Source organism: Centruroides vittatus, unplaced genomic scaffold (genome assembly GCF_030686945.1).
Source record: "Centruroides vittatus isolate TY-2023 unplaced genomic scaffold, ASM3068694v2 contig_3169, whole genome shotgun sequence".
NCBI classification, from domain to species: domain Eukaryota; kingdom Metazoa; phylum Arthropoda; class Arachnida; order Scorpiones; family Buthidae; genus Centruroides; species Centruroides vittatus.
Genome location: NW_027122038.1, coordinates 14,868 through 35,625, shown reverse-complemented (window position 1 = coordinate 35,625; position 20,758 = coordinate 14,868). Strand labels below are relative to the sequence as shown.

The window sequence follows — 20,758 nt, the reverse complement described above, 5'->3', positions numbered from 1 at the left end:
ATAAATGCATTTTTAATCAAATATAGTTAATAAGAATCCATTTTAAGCTTACAAATAAATAAATTTTAGTTTTTAATATAGTACAGAAAAAAACGTAATCTAAATTTGCGAATATATGTACTGTACAGTACAGTACATGTTTACGGTACATCGCGGACTCTGTGAATGTGGTTTGCTCTACGACATTATAAAATAAAATGATTTTGTAAGGTTTAACAACAAATAGTTATTAAATTAGTTTTTTCTACTATCGCAAAATAATTTTATGTTGAATTTACCAATATTTACATTCAATTTGTGTATTTACATCGCGGATGTAGATGGCTGTGGATCGTCAGCATCAACAGCCGATTCTGATTATTTTAATATGATTTTATATACTGTACAATAAATAAAAGTAACATGATTTTATGCGCTTTTAACGCTTTTCTAGTGATATTACGACTTCAATATTTGTGACGGACAGACGTAAAGTCGAATAAAATGACAAACTCGATTTGTTTTTTCACATATATATATATTTTGACAAACGACATATAATCGAGAACGACTTAACTCGAGGTATAACTGTATATGTATGCTGCTAGATTTATATTTGTGTGTTCTATTATTTATTGTGTGTTTGGCTTCGAGGAATGCTGAAGTTTAAATTCAAAAAAGTATGTTAAAAAGAAAAGTTTAAAATTTAAGAAAAAAAGAAATTTTTAAATGCTGGAAGTTTAAGAAAGGAGTAGTTTCTTTTGAGGATAAAGGAAAATGTTTGGAATCTCTTGTTTACAGATCCTTTTTAAAAGAAAAACCTTTAGTGATATAAGTTCATCTACACACAACAGATTGTGTAATAAGAAACCCAACAAAAATAAATTAGTGTTTGAATCATAAGCAAAACCAAATATTCTAGAACAATTTATACAAAGTAATTCATTATACAAATCACAATAAATAATATGTAATGCTAGTGGTATTTTTTTTTATTGTAGTTGATGTTTCTACAGTGTGTGTAAAAAGTGTTTAAACATGAGGACACAATAAGTCACAAAATAATCATGTAAGAATTTTATTTTTATTTGAAAATGTCTATCTCAAACACTTGTTTAGACACATGTGATTCAATATATAAAATAGATATTATAGAACAAATAGGATAACTTAGATTAATTCGTTACAAATATTAAAAGCAGTGTTTTAAAAATCACCACAGATACATGACTATGGTAATCTATATTTACAGTGGTGGCAAATTATAACCAGTATAATATGATGAAGCAATCTTTTTTCTTTTGACGTTTTAAATTCACAAAAAGTCGTCGCACCAATCCGAAAGACACTGATAGCAATCCGAGGCCTGTTTGCTGTTGGAGCCGCATATGTCTTTCATCCAGTCGATAAACAGTTCTTTATTCTTCTTCAAAACTAAAAATTGTCCTAACACCACATGAGCCTTTATAAACAAAAATGTTTATTCAGTAAAGTAAAATGATGTTATATAATTATTTAACATTTTAAATAAAAATGAACTTAAAAATAAACTCAAAACAGAATAAAATGTATTTAAATTTGATATATAAACACACCTTTATCCAGCAGAATTTATTGTTCTTAATGTTTTCAATTAAATCCATAGTCATCATCAGATAATTTATTTGGAAAAAATAAGATAAGCAATTATTCGTGAAACAAATACCTTCAAAGTGGCGTACATAAAAAACATTGATAATGTCTCAGTCACCATATTACCATATGCTAATTTGGAAGTAAAATTCCATCCCACAAACTACAGCTTATTTAATTTATTTGAAAAAATTAACATTCAAAGTAAAGCATTGGTTTAATGATTAGTGTTGAACAGTAATTAATAAATCACATTTTAAAAATACAAAAATATGTAAATTTTAATTTGGCATTTAATTTGTTCTTTAAATGTGAGGATATTGGCATATTTCTTTCATAATTTTAATATTTACGTATTGTATAAAGCAACAGCAGTGCAATCAATTTTTCTTTTGATATCATCTAGCGATGAGACGATTAATTTATTAAAAAATGGGAATTTTTCGGTATCTGAATCAAGCAAATCTCATCACAATTTCAGATTCTTAAAACAATCCTTCCATATTTAACAAGAAAGTTAATATTTGTTTCAGTCAAAGATTAAAATTTTTTTAAATTATTGTATTAACAATCAAGTATTAGTTTATTGGAAGCTTTTGTGGCGACAAAGCAGAAAGCACACGACGTCCCCATATACGCTCGACGGGGTGAGTGAGTCTGCATCGGGTTTAAAAAGAAGATTCGAACTAAGACAGTTTGAATCTTCTTGTTAAACCTAATGCAGACCTACAAGGGGCCAAAAACTTTCATTTAAAAAAATTAGTGTTGCTGAAAAAAGTATTTAAGGTGTTGTTCAAGCTATATTAGTTTCAGCTTATAAAGAAGTGTTTTTGTCATGATTTACAGATGATACTGTGGATCATAACAAATGCAATTTGCACAACTAAGTAAAAATAATAATTTGTGCTAAATTTACTGCTGCTTTGAGTTTTAAAAATTGATTTTTCAGTCTAGGCATTCTTCTTTCCTCAAAAAAGTTCATGCAATTATACATTTAGGAAAACCTGGCTTGAATGAATGAATGAATTCAAAACTTGGTTAAACTCGTGACAATGATGATATTTGTTTGACTCAATACATCATTGGCCAAACTTCATTTAGAATTAAAGCTGTAATTGCTGGTATATCTCACAACTTGATGCCTAATCTGTCAACAAAGCAGAGAGCATGCGACTCATATACGAGGCAATGGCGTATATAAGTCTACAAGGATTAAATATGTAAATTTCTGTAGACAATTGATGCAATTCTCAATTTTTAAAGGAATATCAAAAGAAATATGCACATAACCTAATTCTGCATGATACAGTTCTAATATTTAACAAATTTATTGTCATTGATATATCAAACTAATTTAAAGTCTAGTTATTTATAATGCATAACTAGGATAAAATGTTTGTATCCTTTATCAAAGAAAAGAATTTTAGTTTGAATGTCTTAAAATTTGATTTTACATAACCAACTCATACTTTATCATAAGATATTTTCTGAATAATAAATTACAGTGTCACTCATTGATTACCTACTGTTTTATATATTTTTGTTATATCTTTTCAGACATATATGCATGGTTTAACATTTCAAGATAGAGTAAAAAAAAACTTGAAAAACCTGGCATTAACATAGCACAGATGTGTAAAGTCTCACAAAAATATCAATACAACAACTGGAACATTAGTGTGCCTAACATTTAAGTTTAAAAATTAAATTATTGTTATTTTATCTGTAAAAAGGTTATAAAGTATTGTTAAAATTTTAAAGAGTTAACAGTATAGCTTTATATAGTTTAAAATGAACTAAAGAATTATGTGACAGACTATACTGAAGCTGTGATTTCTCAAATATCATTTAAAAAAATAAATTTAGACTTATGACTTAAAGTAGCATATTCAATAAATTGTAAACTGATGAGAGAATAACAAAAAGAAATCTAATTATTAATACAATAATTAAAATTTACTTTGTTCATCTCTAACATGGCAAAATATAATATCTTCTATAACAATTCCAAAAAAGGATTTTAAATTTTGATACTACTTGATTTACATATTACATTTTGTTTTCAAAATTTTATTTATAACTTCTTTGAATTATTATTTTCATTACATGTTATAGTTGGATATAGTCTCAAAGCAGGCAATATAATAGTATTAATACTAATCATGTACTGTAGTTACTTTCAGGTTGACAAATCATTTTCATTCAAACAAGTCAAATGGTTTGCACAAATGTGCCAAATGATGCAAATTTATTCTATTGCCATTTTTTATTCTAAAATCCTACAAGTTGAATTATTATGTTAGAAATAAACAATACTTAACAGTATGAATAATTTATTATAAAATCTTTATTTAAAACTACACCAAACAAGAAAGTGACGACATAATTGCTTTTATCAGCTAGTGGATTAAGAGTTTTCGACGTAGCTGCAACATCAAAACATACATGGAGACATTAAATGAGTAAAGCACAGTAAAAGAATTTCAATAGTATAATTTTGACAGCAGTTTAAGCAAAACTGTAGTTTACATCTAATTGATATTATTGCTGGCAGTATATTAATAGTGTGTTTAATTTATGCCAAATACAATCTCAATAAGATTTCATATTTAAAATTTTTACCATTTTCTCTTCCTCAAAAAAGTCAAATCTGGCAACGCTGTTAGTTTTGATGGTCTGTGTTACTGTTATTTCTTACCACAGTTTCAGGTTTTCGTGTTACGTGCTGCACAGAATTCATTTAATTTTGCATAATGTCTTAAGTGACAATGCAAAATAGTTTTATTCTTTACTTTTGGCAAACAAAATGAAACTTTATAATACTTGATTGTTTAAATTATGATTATGATTATTACTTAAAATAAAAAATTAGTTATTACATGTTAAAGAATCTTTTTAAGAATCAGAAATCATGATAAATTTCCATTCTGATTACTGAGAGATACTTTATACTTCCAATTCTCAATACTAATATCAATCAATCATATCATCATGCAACTCAAACTGATTAGAAGCAATATACTCTGTACTTAATACAAATAATTTAAAGTGTTACATTGCAAAAATAAGTTAAAATACATTTCTATTTTATCTTCATCTTTAAAAATGAATTTAAAAATCTTTTGTAACAACTATGCAAGCTGAAATTTTCTACTTTTTTAAAATAAAATACTCAATAAAATAAATCTGAAGAGAAACAATTATTTCAGAACAATTAGTTACTTTGAATAAAATTAAAAATTTCAATAAGATCATTTTATTATCATAAAAAAAGTTTACCAAGTCATTCCATAATAATTATTCCTGTTTATTAATTTTTCTAACCCAAACATTACTGTTTTATCACTGATGAGGTAATTTTGTTGAAAGTATTCACCATTAAATTTTGGTCCATTGTCTAATTACATTAAAACAACTGTTTTAATATCTAATATTAATTACTTAATATACAAATAGCAAAACATTTTATTCACATCTCATAGCATTTGTCATTTTAATTCATTTATTTAATATTTATTTTTATGATTAACATTAATGAATTCAAGAATAGTTTAAATAGTTTTTAATCTATTTTACTATTTTATTTAACATCCAATTTCAGCATCTCTGATTATTCTGTTCTATTAATGTGCATCAATCTAATTTATTAATGTAATATAAATAATTTTCCCCCTTTTTTTGATATCTACTTCTTTTAAAACATGTACTATTCAATACTTTTTACTAGCACAGAATCAGATTTACTTATTTTCAGGTTATGCTATCTTTGATTCAAAGATTGAGAAATACATGATCTTTTTTAAATTTGTCTTTTATAGATCAATATACAAATTTGATTTACCCATCTACATGCAAGATGTGTTTTGAGCTATGCGCTCCTCTTTAGTTGCTTTTAACATAATTAAAATTTATTTAGAACTTTTAAAAACTGCTTTAAAAATCATAAAATTATAAATTTACATTTATCTTAACCCGTTCGCTTACGGCTGTTGGGTGTGTTGTTACTTATATTATCGGGTTTCGTTGGTGTTTATTTGTATAAGAATGTTTCAAATCAATTTTTTAGTTTAAAATACTTCCTTTACATAATTTTCATATATGTTAAAATTTATGACATTCTGTAATGTATATATCATTCATCAGCCCCATTATTTACAACACAAATCCTCATTGGTAATATGACTGCATGACTTGCATTCAAATTTTTATTGGAACTGTTAGTGTTGTGGCAGTGTCTTTTTGCATTTTTTGACATTAGGTTAATTACTGGTAATCAGGGTTACTCTGACAGCGTTCATTTTTATTTAATGCTAATCACAGAATTATTGCACCAAACACATTGTCATTTTGGGAAAATTTAACATTCCTCTTTCTTTACAGTTCTTAATTGTTAATTTATTTAAAATTGAATTTTGACTATTTACAAAAATTATAAAATTTGAGTCTATCTTACATCCTTTTTTACACCTCAAATAGTCAAAATTCAATTTTAATTGAAGATATCCTAGGGTGTTATCATGTTATAAAGTGAGCTTTTATGTTAATTTTATTATTTTTCACAATATTATTTAAAACATTTGTCCCATTACTTTGTGATAACCTGTTTGCTGCATAAATCTGTATTGAACCATGTTTTCCATGGTGATAGCTGTAGTCTGCACAGCAAAAGACTTGACATGAGTCAGCCTGAGCTGGAAGGTTGTATGTCAGATTAAAAGACATGTGAAAGTTAACACATGGATTGATTTCTTTCAGGTGTTTTGTTTATTACATTTTAAAAAATGTTTTTATATTAATTTTATCATTTTACTTTTTTTTTACAAATTTTATTACTGTGATCAATGTGTCAATTCCAATTTCTTTCATCCCTTTCATCTGACAGGCCCTTCCTGCTCAGACTGACTCGTGTCTACTCTTTTGTTGCACAACCCTATAGTAGAAGAGTAAAAGGGGAAACAAAAAAATCATTCATTAGAAATACTAACTTATTATCTCAAAACAATTTTTAATCCTTCAATACAGACTAAATCTTACTTTTATTACTACCAGAAATATAAAACTTGTTGGCAATGTAATATTCTTAACAAGATTTTATAATTTAATAAGAGCAATTAAAAAAAATGATTTAGACAGCAAATCAGCTATTTCTTGTCTTTCTTCAGGCCATTCCAACAGATTCTATTGCATGTACAAAAGTGAAAACACAAACTATTGTTTTCCCTTCTGTTATAATTCCATTAGCGGTTCACTTCTAAAATTACAATTACATGACTACTAATTTTTTGTCCACTAAGTTAAATTTCCATTATACAAGATTTTTTTATTTTGCTGTCTGCATTTCAAGTCTGCAATTTTATTCCCTATACTTTCATTAGAATCTTTGCATACTGTCACAAATTAACCCCTCACTCCACAAAATTTATTTCTATAGCTTCCAAAAGTGAAACCAATTAATAAAAATTAATTGTATTTATAGATTATAAATGAGAATATTACTTTAATTTAAAATACTTTTAATACAACTGTTTTTGTTTCACTACTCTCCTTGATAACCAAGCAATCAAGTAGTGTTACTATCAGAAGAAACACCAATAATGGAAAGCATCATGTCCTAAATCAGGAGTGGGAAACCTGTGGTATGTAAGGAGAAATCATCTGTCTTTTTTGATCATCTTTTCAGTTATCTTCAGATCACACTTTTTTCAATCAGCTTTTCTACATTTATCATAAGTAAAGTACATTTATTTAATTTATTTAAATATCATTATTGAAAGTCAAACCTTTGAATGCATAAACATCTTTAATGCTAAGTGTGCTTACAATATGGCATGTGAGCTCAAAAAGGTTTGCCATCCCAGTCATACTTTCCAGCTTTAATCAGGTGAAATCACAGTATAAGCTGTCAATATCATACTCACAAATTTTGAAATGGATATAAACCTGCCATATTCAAAATTAGTCCTAGTGATGTCACAAAGTTTCTCCTATAGTCATGAAGTAACCCCACTTTACAATATCTATTTTTATTCAATTTTCATTGATATTGACACTAGCATTTTTATTTTCATTATATGTAATATCTCCCTTAAACTTATGGCAGTAGATATCTGTTTTGTGTGCTTAAAATAAAAACCCTTCGTAATATTTAAAAAAGAAACCGTAAGTAGTGTGTGTTGAGTTCAATATATGTATATACATACTTATAAATTTTCTGATGTTTTAAAGAAATTTCTTAAATGTTGTGAATCAATTTGTAATTATATGTTAAAGGCAACTGTTAGGTAGGTGTGAGAGCCAAGAAGAAGGGGCAATCGTTTGTGAAATTATTTGAATTAATAATTTAAATATAAATTGTTGTTTTATAAAATAGATATTTTGTAAAAATCAACAGAAACAAATACTTTCATTTTTAAGATTGAAAGGAAATAGACTTCCTCCTAAAAGATGAGTAAAGCTGAATCATTCAAAGGGACTTGGCTGTCGGAATCGGTTGCTAGTCTCTATAAAAAGAGATGTTTTCCCACCTAAATTGCGCAGTCCTGAGGATAGGAGAAGCCATGTATGTGTAGATAGGGCAGTAGCCCATAGTAGTTAGGCAGTTCGACGGAAAGTAATCCACGATCTGAACTGACCACATAGAACAGTCATAGAAGATACGACTGACCAGAATTCACCATACTTATCATATAATAAGAAACCTGCAAAGGTATTATAATTGTCAGATATTTGTACACTCTCTCTTCGCACTTTACGCTCCACACGAGTTAGGTAGATTAAGATTAGTTTTAAGTTAGATAGTCTCAAATTATTGATAGATTGTTCATTTATCTGCATACTCAATTTGATTGTATATTACTGTATTTATCTTTGGTATTTTATTAAATTCATTTATTATTTCTAATGAATGACTTCAGTTATTTACGCATGTTATTCCACGTATAACAAAAGCGAATAACTGGTGTCGGGATCCTGACGTTAAGGAGAACGTTGATTTTGCAATCGTTTGTTTTCGCCATAATTTCTCCCCACTCAACAAAGTCCCACCTACCACTCGAACCGCTGGAGCCATCTCCTGAATTGGATATGACAAATCAAAGAACTGTTCTTACAAACAGTGTCATGTAAGCGGTAAAAAGATAAATTCCTATCTCTACACCCTTGGCTGCTCTCACATAGGTAAACAAGTTTATTGGTCAATAAAAAAAGGAATTTAAAAATTATTATACATTACTCATTCTTAAAATTGAAGACAACATAACTATAACCAGAAACAAAAAATTAGATGAAGTAATAAGCTGTTTCAAAAATGAGAACAAAAATCTGCAGATGTTTCATACAGTTCAAAAGAAGATTACGTGTTTATTTTCAGATAACACTTAAAATTTTCACTATGACTATATCAACCAATATCCAAAAATAATATACTTCATCTATACAGGGTGGGCCAGCGAAAACGAAACGGCAGAGTGTTCGTGTTCGTCCAAGCAAAGCGCTCGGACAGGTCGATTTTACTCTCAAGGGGACATCTTTTGCAATAAAATTTTTGCGATTCTGAATATTAACCAAACAAACATTTTTTTCGAAATAAATGCTTGTTTACTTAATACAAAATAAATGAGTTTTTAAAATTTTTTGTTGTCTGTTGTATTCAGAATCGCAAAAACTTTATTGCAAAAGATGTCCCCTCGAGAGTAAAATCGACCTGTCCGAGCGCTTTGCTTGGACGAACACGAACACTCTGCCGTTTCGTTTTCGCTGGCCCACCCTGTATATACTTTATATGTAAGAAAATAAAGATTATAAAGTCATTTAATTATAGAATTAATAAATTTATAATCTCTACATTTTCAGTCATCAAATGACAATCTTCCCCTTTAATTTGAAAAATAAAATTCAACAATATGAATTATGATTTTATTATCTGAAAGAGTCTGTTCTCTTAGCTACTCCTTGCAAATATATTCATTTCTGCAGTTAAAATTTCTTACTCTTCTCAAGTTTCTAATCATAAATACATAGTTATTTATGGAATATTCAAAGGATATGATATAATCTAAAGGATATCATAATTACATACTTATCGGGATGTTATAATTATGCAGAAAAGTTGCTATACTGAATGTTTATTTCAATATTCTGTTTTAAGTTATGAATAATGTTAATTTTATGACATCTTTTTTTCTAATTCAAACTTAGGAATCAATATAAAACAACTGAAGTAATGAATTATTGAAATTAAACAAATTTTTAACCTCAGAAAACTTTCAATACAAAAATCAACATAAGGGCATCAATTCAAAAAAAAACAAAAAACAAAAGAGATTAAAGCATTTTCAGAATTTATCATTATTATTCAATTTCTAATGACAAACTTGGATCTTTATAATATAGCACAAATATTTCATGATCACTAAAACATCAAAACTAAATATACTTTTTCCTTTACGTTCAAAACCCTATAACAAATTCCTTTATTTAAATGAAGATAGTTGCAATGGAGATTTTTATATTATAGATAGAAAGATCCACCTTTTCCAATTAGAAAAAGCAATTCAAGACTTTCCTTTTACATACTGATGTCATAATCTGAATAATTTATTCTCTATGGCAACTTTCTTGCCAACAAAATTATTTATTTTAAAAGTAACTTTGTTTTACTCCTTTTAAATAATAGTAACTAATGAGAATCTTAAAACTAATTATGTTTTTGTATAATATAAATTTCGTGTTATGTCAAATATGCTACGAAAGTGAATTTTCTACAGATAATTCAAAAATTATAATTAACAGAGATAATGATATTTACCTTATCAAAACCTTTTGCTTCCAATCTTTTACCTAAAACTTCGCCAATTCCGGCTAAATCTTGGACCGGTTTATCTCCCATTGGCTCAGTAACAAAGTTTTTGTGTTTTTGTGATGTCGAAGACATTTTTGACTCTGAAAATATAATGATAAACACACAAATTAAAAAAAATTACATTTTAAAGTATTAATAAGTATTAATAATATAATCATATTAACTTTTATTACTATAGATAATTTTTATATATAAAAATTTAAGTTATAAATATTCGATATTAAACATTTTACGTATTAGCACATATTAACACAAATGCTTAGTAAATATTTTATTATGAAAATATGTAAAAATTTGTGATCAGACACTTAAATAAACTTATCAAATGGAGTTTTATAACTTGACTTGAAAGAACATTATATTTTTTTATGTCTCCTTTTGTGGCAATATAATACCAAATGAAAAATTTAATGTTACAGATACAAAGAAGGTAACAAGGTAAGTGGAGATGAGAAACCATAATGACAAATGGAGTAAAAGCATGACTGAATGACAACCCAGAGATGGAAAAAGACAAAGATTAGAACACGAGAGAGATTATGCACATACTGGGAAACAGCTGGGAAGGCATATGTTAAGCACTGGATATCAAAGGGCTGATGACAACATTATCTTGCAAACTCTACAATCCTTTCCAATAAATTTTATAACACTATCTATCCATTGTATGTTTTTTGTTCATTTCTTGATGGAATTTTGAATTATTGATTTCTAAAAAAACATGAGATTTTGATGAATTACATCCATAATGATGACTCATGACAGATCTTTCCTTGAACACAACACAGAGGCTTAAAAAGCCCCAGTTCTATCAGTTACTTATAAGGAAAGATCTGTTAAATTTATGACGACAAAAGTATATTACTCAACTTAAACAAAATGTATTTTTCAGACAATTTCTTGGACATTTTTAATGAAGATGTGATGCATCAAACTGTTTATTCTAAATAATTTGTTCAAACTCAATCATTGTGTCAAATAATGCACTATACAAATTTACAAATTTCAATGAAACTCATTACTTTGTCACATATTACGTGACAAGCTAATATTTTATTACTTCCATTTGCTTATCCCGAATATCCTAAAAACAAAGTAAGATTCCTATAATCAATAGATTGTAATGTAAAAATATTTCTCTCTTCTACTTTAAAACTGAGATATGATATTTAATTCAAGCAAAATTACAAAGCATCATCATCTGCAATTATATTCATTTTTAAAATTAAATTCATTAAAATTTTGCTTAGATAATATAAAGACAAGTACAAGAAATTAGATGTTAAAAGTAATATTTTTATTATCCCACAAGAGACTTATAAAATATTTTATAAAACTTGCTAAACCAATACTATAAAATGGAATCTCTCCCTCCTGTCATGCTACTGAAAAAAAATTGTAGACCTATAAATTCCCACTGCCATCTGTCTGTTTTTCTTTAATCTTGAGAATGGAGTTAGAGAGATGAAAGACGAGACCAGATATGAGAACCTTATAGGCAGGAGGCTCCGATTAACTATATATGAACTTCTGGTGCAAACTGGAAGTCATGTTATTTCAATTCAAAAATTTTCCCGACAGGTATTAGAGCAATGGTTCCCAACCGGTGTTCCGTAAGCATTTCCCAAGTGTTCCGCAGATTTAGTCGCAAATCGGAAAGTGTACAATCGTATTCGAGCCGCCGAATATCAAAAAATTAAAATCATAAAATTTTCATAAACTTAAATATATATGTACGACTCGTACTTATGGAGTGTACTACTGTTTCGAATAAGATAAAAGCAATGATAAAAACTGAATGAAATATGTAAAAAACATCAGGCACAAGTTTCCCATTAAAGTTATTTAAGTATATTTTTTCCTGTCTTAGAATTGGCGTTAATAATATGAGTAGAGATTTTTAATTATAACTGCTCAATTCTAATAAAATAACTGATGACAAGCTTATGTATTTCATATTAACTTAAGCAAGTGTTCCACTAAAGAAAATTGCTCACAAAAGTGTTACGCATCCTAGAAAAGGTTGGGAATCACTGTATTAGAGAGACGACCAGCACGACTAATGTTAAAGGAAAAGTAAAATGTACAGGGGGCAAGCCACTACTACCATATTTACTCGCTTACAAGACAATCGCACATATCGGACAAGGTGCGGCTTTATTTTTTTTATTTTGAACTTTAAAGAAAATTAAATTAGATTTATTACTACTATTAGATTATTATTATAAAAATAAATGCAGTTATTTTAATATATTTAAGTGTATCAAGCCTCTACATATGTATGTCAATTTATTTTTATTGATACTTTAACAGAATTTGTTATATACCCATGGAAAATATTTTAACTGAGTGAGGATCCTTACGTAATCAGTCACGATCTTTACGATGAATCATCTCGAGTTGGGTTTTGTGACTCGAGAATGTCCGTAAGATGGTTCGAGGAAAGCTACACCTCCACACTCAAAGTAAATATATACAGTTTATTTACACAACAAATATTTACAAGATGTATAATGTTCGACATTACATACGCTATGCAACAAAGATGTGGTATCTCACGTCGGCTTGTCTATTGGGGACTGTTAAACTTCGGGGAATTCAGGTCGCCTTTCCGGAGTTGGCTCAACTATACGGCCTGTCCAGTCTCCGCACTTACCCGTCCCTGAGATCGTTGTCAGAGAACACTCTCTCTACGCTCAGCGGGCTGTCCAAATGCCTGAGACTACCGTATTATCAGTCTCTTGCCCTTCTCCTCGTTTCTCTCGCCACCCTTCCAATTTAAGGGATTCTACGGCGACAACTTGCGGCCAATCAGGTTCTTCTTTTCCCCTGGGAGCTTCCCAAGACGTCCGCCCTACACCCGACGACGTAGCTTACAAACGCGTCCGTCTCTTGTTTACATTTTACAAGTCGACCAGCACGTGGCAAACACATTGACATGTACCATAAACGGAGACGTTACTCCCTTTGTTGTTCCCGGCCGTTTATAGCTCCAAACCCCAGGTGGGGCTAATTATCTCGGTCGCGTGGCTTTTCGACTTAGGACGCTAAAAGCGACCTTTACAAACTGTTTATGTTGGGGATGAGGAAGGTTTGCCCTCCCACCTCCCATTTTAAGCATATTTTTGTAATTTATAAAATGGTGAAAACACTGAGGAGGGATTGGAGTACTTTATACCAACCCAAAATGCATATGCAGTTCAATTGTAAATAAAAAATAGTTTTGCTAACCAGAAATTGCTGTGAGATACATCTACCAAAAGTGTTTGTTTGGATTACAGAGACTGATTAACATTGGAATATATTTTAAATTAAATAAATTAAAAATTGCAGCCCAACATTGTGACCGTGTCACAATAAATAATTGCTCGTTTCAATCCTGTTTTCATTCTAGCAGTTTTGAATCAATTCAACCAATTCAAATAATTTAAAATCCAATTCCAAATGATTTTACCTGATCCTGATTATATGAAGTTCAAAATGTTATTTTATATTTAACAGAAATACAAATTATTACTGTATTGCTTACCAAATGAACAGATTACAAATATCCAAACAGGAAAAACTTACATTAAGCATATGAAAACTATACCTTGTTATTAATTATTCTGTTTTTATTCTTAATGTAAGATTATGGAGAAGTAATACAACAAGAACAATTAAAAAAATATTAATAGGATTTTTTATAATAATGTTAGTTATTTTATTTATTATAGTATAAAGAAAAATGATTAAAATCAAAATCTATAAAGTGGTTTAATATTGCAACAAATAGTATAATATAACATTTGTTAAAATGATATAAATGAAAGAAATTTTATACATCAAAAAATAATATATGCAGATATTTAAATAATTCTGTTCTAAATTATTAAAAATAGACAAAATTTGGAGTTCTTAAATGTAAAGTTTTTAGAAAAAAGATTATTTTTGTTAAAAATATCTAAGAATTTAATACTTAAAAAAGTTTGCAATTTAATTTTTATTTAAATAAATTATAATATAAAGCACTGGTTCAGTCTCTCTAGCTTTTGCACCATACCTTTTGCTAATCACTCAGTTATACTTAAAACTACAGTCTAGAACAGAATTATGGAATCCAGTCTGAAAATTCCTAATTTCATAATTATGCTCTAGTTCAAAAGTTTTTATTTCACTTTAAACAAATTCAGAAAATATATCTTTTTTAAATGTTATATTATGGAATGGTGACAAAAAATACACACACTAAAGTATCTAACTTTTCAGTTTATTTATAGAAAGCTAAGATTTATTAAAAGTAAATTATAAATACTTTTAATAAATTTTATTTTGAATATTTATTTATAAATGTCAACACCTGTATACAGTTAAATGTGACAGTTCTTATATAGTAGTAGATCAATTATCCAGCAAGGATGGGACCAATAGTGATCCAGATTTTCCAGTTTTCTAGACTTGTGCTAAATACATACTTAAAATAAGCAACAGAAAGTTTCTGTTGAATACAATTTCATCCTTAAATAACATGTTTAAATCAAGATCTGTTTAATTATTAATCCTCTTAAAATATAGATAATAACTTTGAAAAGTATAATAATTAGGATGAAAATGAAAAGTAAAGAATGCAATGGAACTGGCATTGGGCAATGCATATGCCAGGAAACCAAAACAGATGTATGGCAAACTGTTCTATAATCTGTCTAATCTAAAACTAGGCTGTTTTCTGGTAATTCCAGATTTCTGATACCAAATAATTGATCTGTTACCATATTAAAAGAAAATTTCTTCTAGATTGAATTTATAAATTTATAAGCCTAATTTCCTGTGCTGCAGAAATCTGTCATTATCAGTGCAGATACCCCATGTGATGACACTGAGTGATCCTTCTTCCCCTAACTAAGAACAGCAGATAAATAAACCTTCAATTGGTTTCCAAATGGAATATGATTATAAAATACACAAATTGGCTAGTCCCTCATAAAAGAGATCAAGAAAAAGCAAAACAGAGAGAGAATCAGCAAAGTGTTGGTTGAAAAAATAAAACCCAAGAGAATAACTGGATACATCATTGGTTGGAGATTTGCTGCATTTTAGTACTCATCTTATTTGTGATATAAGACTGTCAGACCTCATTTGTGCTGTCATTTGGAAGAGGGAAGATTTACACACACAAGAATTTCCTGTAGATCTGTGTATGTATATATACATGCTATATATATATATATATGATTATCTGGATAAATAAAACTTGAGTTGTTACTTTTCATCAGGCCTAGGCAACTGACCCTTAAGACAAGATATGCTATCATTACACATTGAGATTTACATAGGCCAGGGATGGTGAACCTTTTTGAGTCCGCGTGCCATATTGTAAGCATACTTAGCTTCAAAGACGTTAATTCGTGCCAATGTCTTAGACTTCGAATAATGATATTTAAAGAAATTAAACAAATACACTTTAATTCCAATAAATGTAAAAAATCTGATTGAAAAAAAAAATGATCAGGTGATAAACAGAAAGGATGATTGAAAAAGACAGAAATCATATGATACAATACGTGCCAGATGATTTCTCTTACGTGCCACAGGTTCGCCATCGCCGACATAGGCCATCTTTTCTTTAAAAAACTCATTTTAACCCTCAAAAATTTTTTCTTGATGGTTAAAAATTTGTTTTTTAACTCATAACAGATGACTTTGTAAATTATGAATGCCAGGAAATTGTACAAGAACCCTTTTCAGCTCCTTTAAGTTTTTAATGATTTTCATCAAGGTGTTACAATTTTCTCACACAAACTTCTTTGAATTCAGCAGAGTAAAAAAAATACTTCGTTTATAATTATTAATTTAATTGAAAATAATATAGTCTTTAAATGTCTAACAATACCATTGCTAATAAAGATTTCCATTGTGCATTATTACTATAAAATCTAAACTGCTAGATAATTTACATTTTAAATTAATTAAAAACAATAATTTGATCTAAAGACAGACAATTACATCATCTTATACCAAGATTAATAATTAGAATTCATTTTGAAATTTAATTTACATTGTACATTTCCATTGTCAGCTTTAATATATAAAATGCAAAATAAAAATTATACTACTAGTAAACTCTTATTTTTAAAATACTTTAAAGCAGTGTTTCCCAACCTTTTTTGGGCTATGCCCCACCTAAGCCTTTCTAAAATTCTTATGCCCCCCCAACATATACACTTAACTGCCACACTGTTGCCATAACCACGATAAAACCCGATCCTTTCATCAAAGTCTCTTGCACTTTCCAGTTGTTGCCAAACGCAACCTGGAACACCACAGCTCGTCTGTCCATCTCAAGGTCTGGGGAAAGAATGTCCTTTCTCCTCTTTCACCAGCATCAGGGCTTCGTTCATCTCCTTGTTCTCAGTGGTTCCCAGAATTGTTAATCCCACCCCAAGGGAAAAGGGTTATAAAGAAAAGTTCTAGAAAAAAAGGGAAACAAAGAACAAAGAAAACTAAAACTAACTTAAATCAATATTTACAATAAGTATATTTACATTTTTACATTTACCAAAGGATTAGAAGGCCTCCACCAATAGGTACAGCCTTGGAAAAAGAAATATGAAGAGTTATAGAAGTTAGAAGAATGAAGAAAAGAAAAGAATGACAGGAAAGTGTGAAATATGAGACTACAGTGTGCCACCCGAGAGCTAATTGTATAACATCAATGAATACAAATTACAAACATATAGTTGTGTACAGAATGACTGCCTCTACAACTTGAGGCATTAGGAGCCCCATAACGGCTAACTTGTCTTGGTGCTCAACACACAAAATGTGTATGAACAGCCCCTTTGGGGGGAAAACAGAAAGCCCTCCATGGCTTAAGAGGTAACATAATAAAATAAAACAAAACAAATTAAAACAGTTGCATGTGTACAAAAGACAAGGCCTCCATGGCTTTGGAGGTAACAAAAAAAAAAGCATGTACACAATACAGCCAGTATATGAGAAGAGGCCCCCAATAGCTGTCTTGCCACGGGGCCAAAGCAAATGTGTATGTACCACCTAGCTGTTATACTTTAGAATGTCCAATGCTCTGATGAAAGTTTCAAGAGCCTGTAGGGTCATTTGATTGGTGAAAAAGGCTTTCAAGTGGCATGGCCAGTGAAAACCATGGTCATACAGAGTGCTCGCTAAAATTCGTCCTTCGTGTTTGTATTTAGTGCACAAAAAGAAATTAATGAATTGCCAGAACTGTTTACTGTCACCAAATGCCAAATTCTTATTGCTGTTCTGTAAAAAAAAAAAGCTTTTTCTTAGCTCTACATAAATTGTGAGTCACATTACGTTCTTTAACAAAATTCTTCACAGCAACACTATTTCCAATCTTTGCTCATCTCATCCTGTTCAACGCCTGATTTCTTTTTGCAATATTCAACTTAAATCTATATCAAACCACATAAAATTGAAAGATCCAACTGGCCTTTGACACCAATCTGAAAATGAGGATTTAATTAAATAATTCAAACCTTCAAACGTTAATACTGACTGACTCTGAATCACACACAATAGTTTACTATATTTATAATTAACCTTCTCACTACTTTCTTTCCTCCAAAAAATTCTCTCACTCTTACTCATAGGCCTTTTAAACAATTTTCGTATTTGCTTCTTAAATTTACAATCTAAAACTACACTTATTGGAAAATGATTACTATATACTTTATCTAAAGTGAAAAAACTTGTTACAATAGATAATCGATTCAACATAACCAAGGCTAAATCAATTACAGAGCAGCCTATATCACCCACAAAATTTTATTAACCTTTAGACATAGACGAACCTCTACCATTTAAAATTATATATTCCACATCTTCACAAAAATCCAACACCAATCTTCCATGATTGTTTATCAATGTATCTTGCAATAGCCTCAACATCCAATCCTGATCAAAATCCTCATTACAATCATAAATCCATTCCTGTAGTTAACCCCAATGCGAGCATTAAAATCACCAATTAAAAAAAATTATCTTGTAACAACAAACCAACCTAACTATCTCTGTCCAAATAGTATTCCATAACACAGGTCTTATAAACATAAGACAAAAAAATTGCTGTATGCCCTACTGTTAATTCCACAACAATCCAATGCCTATCTTTTTCCAAAATATTCACTTTCCAAGAATTAATAACATCCAACCACCAATAAAACAACCTCTGTCAGTCTCTTGATAACCTGCCTTCAAAAAAAAACAGAAAATTTATCCATATTTTGAAAATCGGGAATAGCAGCCCTACCATCCCACCACATCTCCATTAAAAAATTATATCAAAAGTATACAAATAATTTCAAAAAGAGATAGGTTTATTTACAATACCTTCACAATTCCACAAAAGTACCAACCTCCTCTACTCCCAGTCAAGTTGAAATTTTCTCTTCCATTTTCTTAGAAACTATATTTATAAATTTTATTGTCAACTTTTACTGTATATCTATTATTTAAATAAGTAATTGAAGCTCCCAACCTCTTTCTCTCTAGCAAAATCATCAATTATTTGCCTTATGTCTCTAGTTAAAGGAGAAAGGTCATTCATTATAAATATTCTAGTCCCTTTTAATTTAAATGCCACTCTTCTGATCTTACATTTGTCACCATAGTCCAAAAAACTACAATAAATTAACCTAGTTCTATCTTTCAGTTGTTGACCCTATCTATAGCACCACTCTAGTCTAACATGATCAACACTTAATTTATTTCGAACAAATTCCAATACTACAACTTTAACCTATAAGTTATCATTTTCAGACTCAAAGTAAGCCAGAAATTATTAAATTATTACACTTTAAGAAATACTCAAATCACTCCCAACTTAACGTAAACATGGCCAATTTATTTTCTAGGTCTATTCCATCAATCGATAAAACCTTGCCCATATCTTATGCAAATTTTCTCTCTAAATCCTCTAGTCTAGTTTCTAAATTAACAATAGCTTCATCCAAATTTTCTACCCAGGTGTAAATTCTATCAATTTTAGCAATCACTCCTTCCAATTTAGAATTCTGCTTCAAATTTAGTTGAATTAGTAACAGCATCCCATCCTTAATGTCAAGTTCTCCCTGAAGTAATGCCAAGATCCTCATTTCCTCCAATGGGTCAGAATAAAAAATCTTAGATCTACTATCCAACTGACTTACTGGTGAATAAGTCTTCCTTTTAGACACGATGAAAAATACCGATAATCTTACCTGAAAAAAATTAAGTAATTGTAATACGCCCAAAAGCACTGACCATAAATACTGTTCACAAACATTGATTGGTTAAAGCATACCTAGGTAACCCAATGGCAGTGCTTCGATTAGGTTGGTTTGGTTAGGTTAACTATGCTTTCAGTAGACGTTTCCTTTTTTTCAAGAACTACCATGAATCAATAACTAGTGATGTTAAACACTGGGCAGCCTGCTGGCAGCTCCCCTCCGAGAGGAGTCCGTCAGGAGCACGAACAGTCGGAAGTGCTGCCATTGGGGTTACCTAGATACACTTTAACACATTGATTTATTTGTAATTTTGTGTGTTGCTTAATTCTTGTTATATTTTGAACTTACCAACTGTTATTTACATTTCCCTCAAAAATCAATAAATCAATACATTCTCACATCATACATCTTATAAAGTCACGTGTTGTCATTTGAATTAAACAGTAGATTTTTTAACAACTTTCTATTGTCATTAATAACCATAAACACTTGATCACTTGATAAATAAGGTGATAATAAATCTAAAAACTGGAATTGAATAAATATAATTAAATGCCTCATTAGCATTAATACGAGATGATGATTCTGCAATTGAACGTTTATACGTTTGTTCAATTCAAACTTCTTTTGTCATTAGCCCTAACGTCAGTGTTGGACTCTTGTACAATTTAATTATAGAATTGGGCGTATAAAACGATAAATAAATGTGAAATGAATCAATATATATTTATATACGTACGGTTAAGCGAGTAAAGCAGTGCAAAAGCGCAATTTCCAACTTGAAAGAAAAAAATGAGACAAACTTACAGAATACAAACGATTCAAAATGCAATAGCGCCCTGGCGGATGAAATTTTATAATAAATTTTATGAGGAAATTTAGTTGCGTATTCTTAGTAAAATAACTTTAATTATTAAAATTGGTTATAATTTATATGTATAAAATTTATTTACTATATAATATGTAATAAATATGCAAGTATAACTGAAAATAACTCGAATAAAAAAATAATAATAATAATTTATTTCAGATATTTTCAATTTCGATGCTTGACGGCTAA

The 20,758-nt window shown here is 29.3% G+C and overlaps 2 protein-coding genes across 3 annotated transcripts in view; one reads left to right on the top strand and one right to left on the bottom strand.

Moving 5' to 3' along the window:
• Positions 1-3,511, top strand: part of LOC136973410 (microtubule nucleation factor SSNA1-like) — a 114,917-nt gene extending 111,406 nt beyond the window's left edge. The window contains exon 4 of the mRNA XM_067268132.1: positions 3,496-3,511. The gene's annotated coding sequence lies outside the window, so the exon portion shown is untranslated. The remainder of the gene's footprint in view (positions 1-3,495) is intronic.
• On the bottom strand, positions 1,050-20,547 carry baf (barrier to autointegration factor). Of its 2 annotated transcripts, none has more exons than XM_067268133.1 (3): positions 20,506-20,547; positions 10,418-10,551; positions 1,050-1,441 (listed from the first exon to the last, which is right to left on the bottom strand). In XM_067268133.1, exons 2-3 carry the CDS (start codon positions 10,541-10,543, stop codon positions 1,295-1,297), a joined length of 273 nt encoding a protein of 90 aa, XP_067124234.1. In that variant the 5' UTR covers positions 10,544-10,551; positions 20,506-20,547; the 3' UTR covers positions 1,050-1,294. The 2 variants fall into 2 exon arrangements, with proteins under 2 accessions (XP_067124234.1, XP_067124235.1); XM_067268134.1 differs by having other exon boundaries at positions 10,418-10,549; positions 20,438-20,532.
• Between the last annotated feature and the right edge of the window lie 211 nt (positions 20,548-20,758).

Coding starts and splice junctions, on each gene's coding strand:
- baf (XM_067268133.1), bottom strand. CDS start 10,543: ATGTCTTCGACATCACAAAAACACAAAAACTTTGTTACTGAGCCAATG. Junction 1,442..10,417: donor AAGCAAAAGGTTTTGATAAG/GTAAATATCATT, acceptor TTGTTTATAAAG/GCTCATGTGGTGTTAGGACA.